This window comes from Anoplophora glabripennis, unplaced genomic scaffold (assembly GCF_000390285.2).
Source record: "Anoplophora glabripennis isolate ALB-LARVAE unplaced genomic scaffold, Agla_2.0 scaffold1053, whole genome shotgun sequence".
Classification (NCBI taxonomy): domain Eukaryota; kingdom Metazoa; phylum Arthropoda; class Insecta; order Coleoptera; family Cerambycidae; genus Anoplophora; species Anoplophora glabripennis.
In genome coordinates this window covers 26,765-39,862 of record NW_019417130.1, presented here as the reverse complement: position 1 = coordinate 39,862, position 13,098 = coordinate 26,765, and the positions used below count along the sequence as shown (strand labels likewise).

The 13,098-nt window shown below is 28.7% G+C and overlaps 1 protein-coding gene across 1 annotated transcript; it reads right to left on the bottom strand.

Annotated features, from left to right (window-relative positions):
- Positions 1 to 1,156: 1,156 nt before the first annotated feature.
- LOC108913947 (endocuticle structural glycoprotein SgAbd-4-like) lies at positions 1,157 to 12,801 on the bottom strand. Its single transcript, XM_018719605.1, has 3 exons — positions 12,700 to 12,801; positions 6,308 to 6,429; positions 1,157 to 1,669 (listed from the first exon to the last, which is right to left on the bottom strand). The coding sequence occupies exons 1-3, from the start codon at positions 12,712 to 12,714 to the stop codon at positions 1,387 to 1,389; spliced, it is 420 nt and encodes a 139-aa protein (XP_018575121.1). The 5' UTR covers positions 12,715 to 12,801; the 3' UTR covers positions 1,157 to 1,386.
- Positions 12,802 to 13,098: the final 297 nt, after the last annotated feature.

The window sequence follows — 13,098 nt, the reverse complement described above, 5'->3', positions numbered from 1 at the left end:
GCGAGCTCCGCTCTTCGGCGCTTGTATACTATTAGAAATATGCAACAGTAAATTTAAACAATTGTTTACTTAAAGTTAAAGGTTTACCCCACACGTACGATTTTGTTTTATGTTAATATGTTGAATAATGTACGACTACGGCTAACAGGCGCAAAATGTTAAGTAGCTTAGGATCTAAACGATGAAAATATATATTTTTTTAAATTGTAGGTAATTATGCTGGCTAATCTACCGTAATGGAATATTTTATAAATATACATAAATATACGTCCAAAAATTAAAAAAACGGTGACGTATAAAACTAGGGTGACGTATAAAACCTTACCAAAACTGCAAAAATGAAGATACTTGAATTTTGCAAATTGCTTTTGGTTTCTGCATATTTACACTATGTGTGTACCGAATTTCAAGTGTCAGCAAAGCTTCGAACAAATTTGGCAAAGTTTCGAGTTTCAGATGCCGATGAATGTATAACACGTTATAGAACAAAAAGTTTTGCTCTTCTGATTTTCGGCTTTAGCGTCATTATTGTATAATATATATTGAACTATAGTTTTCGAAAGTTTTATTACTTTTTGTTTATAATTGACATTTTACAGCAACTTTAAAAAATTGACGTTTTATACAGTTTTTTCTATCTCACGGCTTTGTTATTGCAAATTTCGTAATCGGACCACCGCCATTTTGTAGCTATTTTTATTACGAACAAAATTATGTCCTAAGCATTTTTTCGTACAAAGTCATCCGGCTGAGTTATTTAAAGAAAACTACTAAAAACAAAATTTTTCACGATTAAGTTGTTAATAACTTTTTTCCTGATAAAATACTTTGTCAGCAAATTAGCCTGTTATTGTACTCATCATAGGCCTGTGTAGTTATTTCCGGGTTATCAAGGTTTGACACAGGCTGAACCTCTACCAACTGGACTATATGTAATACGTACGAAAGTAGTGAAAAAGTTAAGAACAAACATATAATATGTTACTGGGAACCCATTTTATAATTTGCCGCATGTGGACTGTTTTTTATTTATTTTTATGCTTTAACATATTTAGCAGTGTAGTATTTAAGTGGCTTGTAAAATGTTTTTAATATTTAGACAGATTTGATTTGAAAAAAATGTTAAATACTGTAACTTCTTATAAATAAAATACAATTTTCAACTTGCAGATTGTAAAGTATTTATTTTTACATAATATATTACAATATTTATAACATAAATAAATCGAGACCAAGTCATTAAGATAAATCAGTTGCCGTTTTTATCGTGTACCTTATTGCTGCAAATTGCAACAGTTGCAAACTTTGTATCACAGTTTAAATTTAGATCGCAGGAAATTATTTCAGCAAAAAGTTTAAGTTGTTGTCTTGAAAACTATTGTACTATTATTTTCTTCTACCGGCTCTTTCTGTTGTCGATGGTTGAGATGCAATCCAATCTAACGCCTTTTGGATATTTGGAGGTATAGGAGGTGGCGTTGGCAGATGCGCTCCTTGAGGTTGGAAGCCTCCTTCATCGTCAGCCGTGTAGGTTAAAGATATTTGATTTCCTTCTAAATCCGTATACGAATACGAACCTTGAGCAACTATAGCTTCAGGATTTTCTGGATCATTAGTTTTCTTTAATGTTCCGGTTTCTTGAGCTTTTATTCCATTTGCCGCTTCAAAACTTAAACAAAAATGATTATTAGTAAGAATATGCAAATTATTACTCATTTTATGTTCTAGTTTGATACCATAAGAATACCATAAGAAATTGTGTCCTGAAGTTACGGACCGTACTTAGAAAACACCCTGTATTGACAATTCTCATCAGACATAATCCTAGTAGGTAATATGCGATACTATGTCAATTTAAGATATTGTTTTTGAACCATTTTAAACAAGGTTCTCCTAAAAAAGATTATTAACAACAACAAATTCAAATACGGCAAATACCAATGTCGTATGCTGCATGTCTATGTTAGGACGAATGGAAATAATACAAATAATGCGTTAGTCAAATTATTTTCTTGAATTAAAGTTCAAATCATGGTTCATGTAAGAGCGAATGCGAATATATTTTTACAAAATCTCAAAAATAGCGTTCTAACGAAATTTTATTGTTCATGGAGTAAAAACAGGAGAGCTAATAATAGAATTGTTTTTTAAGAGAAATTTACGTTTGCTTTTAATTTTTAAGTTTTATTTATTGTTGTTAACTGAACGTTGCAATATGAATAGTAGTAGTCGATAGATTTTGAATAATTCTTTATTTTCGTGTTCAGGAAATCGTATGATAAATAACTCCATTTTTACACATATTTGGTTATATAATATCGTTGGGTAATTTTTTTTTGCAAAGTTAAGAATAGCATCTTAAAGTACAATCCTTCCCCTTCTCAAGCGAATTTTGAATCGTCCAAATATAATAATTATTTGTAGTTACCATTGCACCAAATTATGAACTCAGATGGAACGTCCATGACAATGGCTAGACAGTTATAGTAACCTGCGACGATATAACCTTAAACCTCATTTTCCTGAACCCTCGAGCTTTGTAACTTGCGACGCTATAATCTCCGGCCTTTACAGACCAATTTCTTTAAAGTTACGAGGTTCGAAGTTTAAGGAAATTGGGGTTAAAGGTCGGCGGTTATAACGTCGCAGGTTACTATGTATAACTGTGTAGCCATTGACAAGGACGTTCCATCTGAGTCCATTTGGTGAGACGGTAACTACAAATAATTATTATATCTCGGTGAAAAAAAAGATATTTGGACGATTCAAAATTCGCTTGGGAAGGGGAACAATTGTACAGGGTATCTCAAACTCCATAGTATGAGCCTACTGTGAGGATACAAAAAATTTAAATAAAATTAGGGACACGTGGCGTTAAATGGGATGAGATAAGTGCTACTTTCAATCGAAAGTATTATCTTTGGGATTTGACAGAAACGACTATTAATTTATCTATTACTTATCAATTATATTTTTTCCAGAAACATACCCAAATATTTTTCCTGTTAAAAAGCTCACTTTTTTCAAATAAACTTTTATTAGAGAAATTTTCACCTAAAAATCAGATTAGCGGTGAAAGGATCAAGTAGTCGTTGGAAAATAAATGAATGTTCGTTGTTTAAAGTGCACAAATGTCACAAAATACTTGTCATTACTCAATACGAACGTATAACTTTCGTGCTTACAAAATGTTTTCTCATTCAGAAAAAGTTGATATGTTGCTAATTTACGGCGAGTCACATAAAAAATTCAAGAAGAGCTCTAGAGTTATATCGAGAAAGGTATCCAGATCGCCTCATTCCTGATCATAGAACCTTTACAAGATTGGAGACGACATTGCGACGAAATGAAGATCCATTTTCTGTTCGGAAAAATAAAATAATTGACACAAGGCCAGGATTGTGGAGCAATATTTAGATTTTTCCCAGAAAAATTGATTGGGCTTAATGGACCCATTCAGTGGCCCGGAAAGTCACCAGATCTAACACCCCTCGATTTTTTAAACACCTTCGCGAGATATTAATCATTTGAAAGAAAAAATCACTAACGCTTTTAATGAGTTAAACGGCGAAATGTTAATAAACGTAACCCGCAAAGATGTCAGACGAAGACTGGATATGTATCTTGGAATAAGAGGAGGTCATATACAGAATAGATTGTAATATGAATGTTTGCCTCATGAAAGCGTTTGCCTCATTTTTTAAGTTAGTTATTGTTGTCATCACCTTTTGTTTAACTGCATTAAAGAATTATCGAGTTTAATCCTTTTATTTTTTCTTAATGACATTTATGCACTTTAAACAATGAACATTCAATTATTTTCCAACGACTAGTTGACCCTTCCAACGCTAATGCGATTTTTAGGTGGTATTTCTTTTGAGACTCTTTAGGACGATATTGCTTATAACTTTTAAATGGGAATTAATACAGGAAAATTTATCTAATAAAAGTTTAGAAAAGAGAGAAGTTATGATGATTATATAATACATAAGTGATTTCCATTTTGCCGTCTGCCTAATACGTAGTAGATTTACAAACAGAGCGATTCTGACATCACACAAAAATAAATAATATGTTCTAATAGTATAAACAAATACAAATAATTTGCAATAAGCATTAGAAATAATTATAATTTGCGAGTTCATATATTCATATAGGTAAATAGACTTCATTTCTAAGTTTGAAAATTCATAGAAATGATATTCTATATAAATATTAAAGGGCGTCCCAAAACTCACGCAAGAAGTAATTTTGATAGAAAACAGGTTTTTAATTAAAAATTATTTTTTTTAATGACCGTAAAATGTAATATTATTCATTCTTTTAAAGATTGCAATTAATAAATAAAATCTTCTTCTAATTATTTACTTATCTAAGCAAGAAACTGACAAACTTTTTGCGCATTCTAAATATGTATAATATAAACTCACTTCACAACCACAATAAATTGAGATATCTAAGTTTAATCAAAGGTTATAGTGTAATGTATTTAAAATTGTGCATGCGAAGGTGTATGACAATACTCGAAGTTAAAAAATATATGTTAACAATTGATGATAAGTATCATACGAGGATGTACTAGACTTTCTCCTTGCTTAGAATGCAAATTGTTTAAAGGGCAAATAAAATTGTCCATGTATTCAGAAATACTGATATTTACACATAATTATTGTCGAGATAACGAATAATTGATGTCTATATTTATGTGGCATTTATTTATAATTAAACTTATTTATATTATACAATTCTGGAAAAAATATTGGAGAATAATATTTTTTTTCTATATTAATTACGACCACATTCTTATAGACAAATTTGAATAATATATTAAAAATCAAGGTTAAATGTATAATTACGAAACAGCAATTTTTAAAGAATTTTTAGCCGTAATGCTAAAGTAGTAGTTTGGCTATTGGCATTTTAGTAATTATACAGTATACTCATACAGTGGTTTTTGCATAATTTTTATATTTATATTCAAATTATATTTAAAGTATGAGTGCAATAGCGATAATTTATCAGGAAAATACAAACAACAAGTTTTTCGTTAAGTACAATATTAATTGTATGAATGTATAAAAGTGTAGGATAATCGTTTGACAGTATTTTCTTGACTAACTTTCTTGATTACACTGATAAAATGGGCTTAATAAACTATTTCTCTAGAATAATGTATATAGGGCATTTAAAGAAACCACTTATCTTCATACTTATTATTCAATAAGCGCCGGACAGTGCTTAGTATACCTTGTGCATATATGAAATAAAGGTTATAATGAATTACTTACCTATATATTATTACGTGTTATACGCTTTATTTCATTTGTATAGAATGGAAGATATGTTGTATAAAGAATTATATCCGAATCTGATATAACAGCTATATTAACAGAATTATACGTTTTTATAATTATTATATGTTTTCGTTTTTAACGTGTAAAACGTGTCTTATAATGGTTTAGTGATCGACACCTATGCACTATTACGTTTCTTCTAATTGGATGAGAATAGACCAATGACCAATTTTTACTTTACTTTTAACTTGATTTTTTTTAGAAAATAACTTGGTTCGTGCACTAGTTGTCAAGTTGCATTAGTTTAATTTAAGAATTAAATTAAAAACGAAATATTTGTATATATAAATATTTCGATAATGAAGGAAGATGTTGAAATGAACAAGAATAACTTTTTTATGAAACGAATGGCTGTTTTTCATATTTTCAATACAATATCTGTAATTCTAAAACAAAAAAAAATCCGCTATTTATCGGAGGTGTGCATAACTGACACCCCATAGTAGCAACACCAAAATTAGTTAAAAATTCTTATTTGTCATATCAAAAAATATAATGTATATAGTGCTAATTTTTTGTTCATACTCCGACAATTGTCTTCGAAATTATTAAGAAAATCAAAATAAAATTCAAACATTGAACGCCCTGTATCTTTGAAACCTTTGCATAAGGCATATTTGGCTCAATCGACTTATTTTGGCCACCAGTATCTCCAGATGTGTTGAAATTTCCGTTGTTTAAAAATGTTGCTGTTATGTCTTGCATATCATACCTATATCATTATCTTCATTTCGCCAAATTTGCGAATGATATAGTTATTTATTTTATTTGTAAATTTCCATATTAATACACCCCTCTATATTTTATAAGCACTTTTTCTTTGTGATTGTATTTCTCTTTAGCACAGAATGGTCAATAGGAGTAAGAGACTGGTTTTGAACCCTTAGAAATTGAACCAGTTAAATTTATAATGTGCTTTAATTTACTGCAAAATAAGAAACACCACAACTTACCTCCATTCATAACCACCATCTGGGGAAATCTCATTGGTTTGACTAATGATTTTTATTGGCTCTGGTGTATTTCCTTGAGATGCACCATAAGAAAGATAAATTCCAATGCAAAATATACTGACCTATAAAAATATTTTTTATCTAAATACTTATAATACTATTAATAGTTTTACTTGAAGTTACTTAATTGTTGCATAGTTTTATATTATGTGAGAAAAAAAATTTAAAATTAATGAAATAAACCCTTTCGGAAAAAGGATTAGTCAATAGTTAATTTTACGAAAAAAGTTTTACTTAATCAAAAATCTCGCAATGAAAAAACAAATACACTTTAATAAGTCGATCTTTCGACAATCAATCGATTCGTCTTCTGAACTGATAACAACTTAAAAAAAACTATCATAAATAATTTAAAATCATTATCAGTTTCACAAGACGAAAACATATTGATTTTCGAAAAGTCAACTTACTGATTATATGTATATGCATGGATATCTATTTTGTAGTCTCTACTTTTCTCAGTGTGAGATTTTTAGTTAGGAAAAACTATTTTCATAAAAATAACCCTTTACTGACTCTTTTGGCGGAAGGGTTTATTTAATTGATTTTTAAACATTTTTTGCACAGGTGGCAAAGTACCCAAAAATAAAGAAAAAAATGAAGATTGTGTCACCAATAAGTAACCTCAGATAATATACAGGGATATTCACATAACATTCTACCTTTTTTGACTTATTTAGCTTTTCAAATATAGTAAATTCTACAGTTTTAGGAAATTTTCTTGTAATCTAAATGTAATATACAAAAACCAATTAAACGCTGCATTTCGGATATATACAAAGCTTCAGCTTTCTTTAATTGAATACTCCGTATATTTGCCGCTTTCTGGAACCCTCTCCTTTTTCTAATTAAAGTGATCATATATTTACTATGATAGTTTTCACAATATTTTGGTGTATTTACTGACCCTCATGATAAAATCAAGGTTGCCTAAGAACCAGTGTTTATTTATGCTTTTCCGTTTTTAACTACTGAACAGATCTTTAAATTTTTATTAAGAAAATGAAATGCTATACTCTAAAAAGTATTTTAGACAAGGAATTATTTTAAATCAGCTATCTTATGAACCGCAAAAAGTCCTAATTTGACCTCCATGCAGTTCTTACTATGGAGGATCCAGAAAAATTAAATAGACAACGAACAATCTAATATCTTATAAGAGAGAAAATATTGAACAAAGTTAGTACTATAAGTGATGTGAATAACAAGGCATTATAAAAAAAAATTGTAATATAATAGGTTGGATGTATTGTAAAACTCTTTTTATAATAAGATATTTTTTCTTAATAGAGAATTTAAACATTTGTTTAATTTAACTGAGGAAAACATGCAATGGTTCCATGTAAGTAAGTAAGTAAGTCAGTAAGTAAGCAATTATTGCTGTTATTACATAAGAAAAATGTTTACACACGTCAAAGAAAAACATGGCCAAAGCATACAATTAAAATACAATTCAAAGAGAAGCACATCATATTATAAAAACACTCATAAAGTACAGACAACTATAAAATACAAAATATTACAATTCGACTTACAATTTAAAATTAGATTAGCAAAATTATGATTTAAAAATTCATCAAGTGTATAAAATGCATTCAATTTAAGAAAGTTTTTCAAGACACCTTTATAATGAATTGGGCATAGATTTTTGACATTGACTGGTAATTTGTTATAAAATCTAATGCAATGATTTGTCCCATTTCTAGCTCTGTTCAATCGCAGAAAGTTGTGCCTGATTTGGTTTTTATTCCTGGTTGAATATTCATGAAATGAATTGTTTGACTCAAAACTGATCAGAAGTTCTCCCATGGCAATCTTAACTATGTTCAGATGTTCAGAATCACTATATGAATCAAAATATTGTACAGGAAAAAGAAAGAAATCTAAAAACAATAAATATACACGGTATTCCTTTTAAGAAAACAAACATTTCGTTCATATTTCCGAAATGCAACACTCAATTGTCTTCTAATAGCTACATGTCTTTCAAATTTTGGACCCATTCAGAGGTGTAGTCTGTAGTCAAGTTTCTATAGCTAGATTTTTTTTGTACTCTACATCTTATTTAATTTTTGTTCTAAGACCCTTCCATTTTCAAGTAAAATGCAATTATTTTACACATCATTTATCCACGTCTAATAGTTAATATATTTTTTTGCCTAATAATTTGTAAAAATATCCAGCCATCCATCCATCAATATTTTAGCCTTTTAAATTAACTGGAACATGTATAAATTTTAAACTGGCAAATATTGCATTTTTCTAAAAGACTCCAAATTCCAAGTTTTGTTAGAATTTAAGAAGTGATTCTTTAGCTTCAGTAACTCCTCAACAATTCTTAATTTTTATTTATTTATTTTAGTTATCTAAGAAGAATACAATTTTAAATTGATGAAATTTTGTTAGGAGATACATTTCGATCTAGATTACTTAATAAAGAATATTTTTTTAATGTTTTTCTTTTTGCAAATTAATCAACTGATTGAAGGACTTAAATTTTTCTTTTTGTTCTTTTGAGAATTTTGAATTATTGCATTACTTAGTAGAGTTAGTTGTTGGTAATACATAAAATATTTTTTGACACGTGATACCCAAGTCTTTCGCAATGGAGCGCACTATATATCTTATATACAGGCTGACTCACTTTTTATGATTAGGACTTTAACCATCGATAGATCTTGTCATAATGTCATTTTTAAGTACAGTGCAACCTCTTTAATCCGAACATCACATTGTCAGGCATTGTTCGTATTATCGAATTGTTCGGATTATTGAACATACTATAAAGATTTGTACATATGTATATTATGGAAGTACATACACATTTTAATATAACAATATAAATATATATCATATAAGACATAAAACTTATATAAGGTAAAACATAAACATGTAGTTACATATACCTACATATATGTATTATTTTACGCTTTTCACATTTTTTATTTTTCTTACTTCCAAAAAAACTCCAAAATTGTTACACAAAACACGACACGCAACAGATTCTTCTCTATCGGTAAACAAACTGACTGCGGACTACGCGCGTACGCGCGAAGCGATCTAGTCTTTTCTTGTTATCGTTCAGATTTGGCCGTTCGGATTAGCGTGTGATCGGATTAACGTGTGTTCGGATTAAAGAGGTTGCACTGTATATACTTTTTCTTCCAAAAGCTTCCTTTTAGAGATAAGCTCTTGAAAAAACATTTTTTTTTGTTTTTATTTATTTTTTCTTAAACCATGAAATTTGTTTTATATTTAGTGTGAGGTGTGCGAATAAAAAACTCTATAAATTTTACACATTATTGAGAACATAGATCAATCATAGGCGTCCGTAAGGGGTCTATTAACCTCTATACTTAATACAATTTCTACGCGTCACTGGAAATTTTTCAAAATGAATATTTTCTTTACATTGCGGTTTATTCTACAGCAAAAAGGTATCTTATTATTTTTAAATTAAATGCTTGATTTTTAAGAAAAATGGCTTCTTCTGGATTCATTACATGTGAAACAGTTAAGTTTTTCAAACAATCCTAATGATAAAAAGTGAATCACCCTGTATAAACCTGATCGCTTTCGAGATACATTTACAGTTCAATTTGATGATCCCACGAATAAACCAATAATTCTCGACAAAGCTTGTAAGTAGTTAGAAGTACTCCTTTATACCGCAAGTTTGCTCAAATCTGATTTGGTTCTGCTGTTAAATATTTTCAACTGGGTCATTCACACACCCCCTTATCTGTTATCGCCTTTTTATTTAGGAAAAAATAATAAATGCCAATTTTCTTGCGATCTTAAAGAAATATATGAATAAACAATGAATGCTGCATTTCAGTGATATAAACCAAACTTTTGTTTTCTTTTTAGTTTGTTTATTTGTCGTTTTTCGGCATACTCTTTTTTATAAATACCTACAGTGACATGTCACAATATTTTGATTTTTTGTACCAACCTTGCACAGAGCAGTCAAGCTTACCATGGTACCGATTATTTCCGTGATTAAATTTACTAAACAGATACTTAAATATTTCTCTAAGAAAAAATGCTACACTATAAAATGATCTATTTTTAAATAAGCCTTTTTATAATACCTAGATAAAGTTATGATCCGGAAGAAGTTGTAATTTGACCTCCATTTTTTTTTCTATAGAAGATTCTGAAATACCCTAAATAAGGAACGATCTAATAATGTATAATAATACTGTTAACAGAGTGGGTAACGGTATGGTATTATAAAAAAACTTGCTTGTCTATAACAGGATAAAGGCACCATAAAACACTTTTTATAATAGGATATTTGTTGTTAATAAAGAAATTAGAGATTTCTTTAGTAAATTTAGCAACGATAAATAAATCCAAATCAGTAAATATACCAAAATATTACAGCAGAGCAGGTACATAATAATTACATTATAATGGGAAAAATGAGAGGAATAAAAATACAGGGTGTGTGTTCCATTAAAAAAGAATAGAAGTTTAGCATACATATACAACAATCAATTATTTTGATAAATATTTCTTTGAGTTCGCGAGAAAATTTACTAAAACTTTGATCTTTACCATTTTGTGAATGTACGTACATTACAACATTACCACTAAAATTTTATTTCAGTAGTACATAATGGGTGTTATTAAAAAATACAGTAAATATATTTATTGTTTTTAGGATATTTGAAAGACTTAGGGTGTAACTAAAATTCTTGGCCAATCTTTATGGCACGTATTATGTCACAAATTAAAAAATGTCTAGAAGCATGCAGCCAAACTTGGAAAAGAATGGACTTAAAAAAACAACTGCAGTCATTTCGTAGTCGTTTTCGTTTGATAAGTAAATTGGGTTGTCCACAACTATATAAACATAACCCAAATTTATTACTTACAGATTTACATTTCTTCTAATGGTGGACATAGTAATTTTCGTTTGGTATTTTTTTCCAAAATATTTTAAATTAATACACAGATTATGACTTCCCAAAAATATATTATTGCTATTGCTGTTAGAATACACCTTTTTCGAGATAAATAATAAAATATTAGACAATGTATAGACAATTATTAGGTATGAAATGTGACAAAATATTAAATTATCTTTAAATAAAATAATAATGAAATTAAATATTATTTACTGTTTTTGCAAGCACACATTTTCATTATGTACTAAAAACGGAGCGTGTCCGAACTTTTTTTGAAAATTTATGAAATTTGGCACTTTAATTACAGTCTGTATAAAATTAATCCTTTATATTTGAGTTTGTAACAAAGTATAATCTTAACAGAGCAATAAAACACATTGGCTTGTTATTAATACATATGTAGTGTTTTAGTTGTAATAATGTAGTAGCGTCCCGTTAATGGAATAATTAGTTATAGGCAATTACGAGTATGATAAACTTGTTTGTAAATAAATTTATTGAAATCCTTTAATATACTTTTTATACATATAAAATAAGTATTTTATTTGACATCCTTAGGTGCTTTATTTGTCATAACATTAATCAGGCCTTACTTTGGGTACTATTTCAGTAAATGTCAATTACATAAATTATTTAGATAAAAACTAAATAAATTTTTTACATAAAGAGTTATCTATCGTACAATATTCACCACAGGCAAAATATTGATTAATGTGGAACGCGTTTAATAAAGATAAATTATTAGGTCTAAGAATCATTCTAATAAACTATAGCTAATACTTTATTATTTTTTGTTACACGTAAAATATATAAGTATTACTATAAAAAAACTTTTGTATATTATTATTATATAATTATTATCATAGAATTATGCATTCGTTATACCCCGTGGCGTACAAATTGGAAAATACAATACAATATACACTGTGGTCAAATACCGTGGCTATAGTAACTTAATATTTGTATTAAAATCTTAACTTTATACTGAACATAAAATAATTTTTACCTAATTATTTCTTATAATACGATATAATTTTCGAAGTCACTGAAAAGTTATCTATGTGCTACCAAACACGGGCTAATTTTGGTTTGAAGCTTTCCTTTCCAAAATAATAAAATAACATTACAAAATAGTATAACAGATTTATTTTAGCAATCTGTTGTGGACTGTTTGAAACTACAAGAAAAAAATCTTTTTAAGTTATTTACAACGAATATGAAGGCAACAACTGGTCAAACGTATCAGCTAGTCCCTAACAAACCTAATGTTAAACCTAATATTAAATAATATTTTTTTAAATAAAATAACGGCAGCAATCAATGTTTAAAGCATAAAATAGATAGGTATCACAAAAATATAGTCAGCGTTAAAGTTTCTGGTCGTACATCACTGCGTACAACTACTATGTTACTTACCCTTAGCCAATCCATACTTTTAAAAGCACTAACATAACATGGAAACAAAGAGGTATAGAGCACTGTTTATTTCAGCTTCTAGTATTTATAGTACTTACCTACAATATATACCTATGTTCAATTATTACTTCCCCCTACAGCAATTGCATCGAGAAGACGTTATTACAACATTTGCAAATGGCATCATGCCATGTCCCCCATATCTATATAATAATGTATTATTGTTTACTTAGATTTGAGAATACTTACTTGGGCAGATGTATGCGCGATGCACAGCAGATTTATAATTTTTACATAGTTGATGCATCTTTATTTTATTCCACCGCATTTCATTATAGCACCGTAACAATGCGTTTATTGGAAATTTCTGCAACTGTTATGTGTAGATAGTGTGTGAAA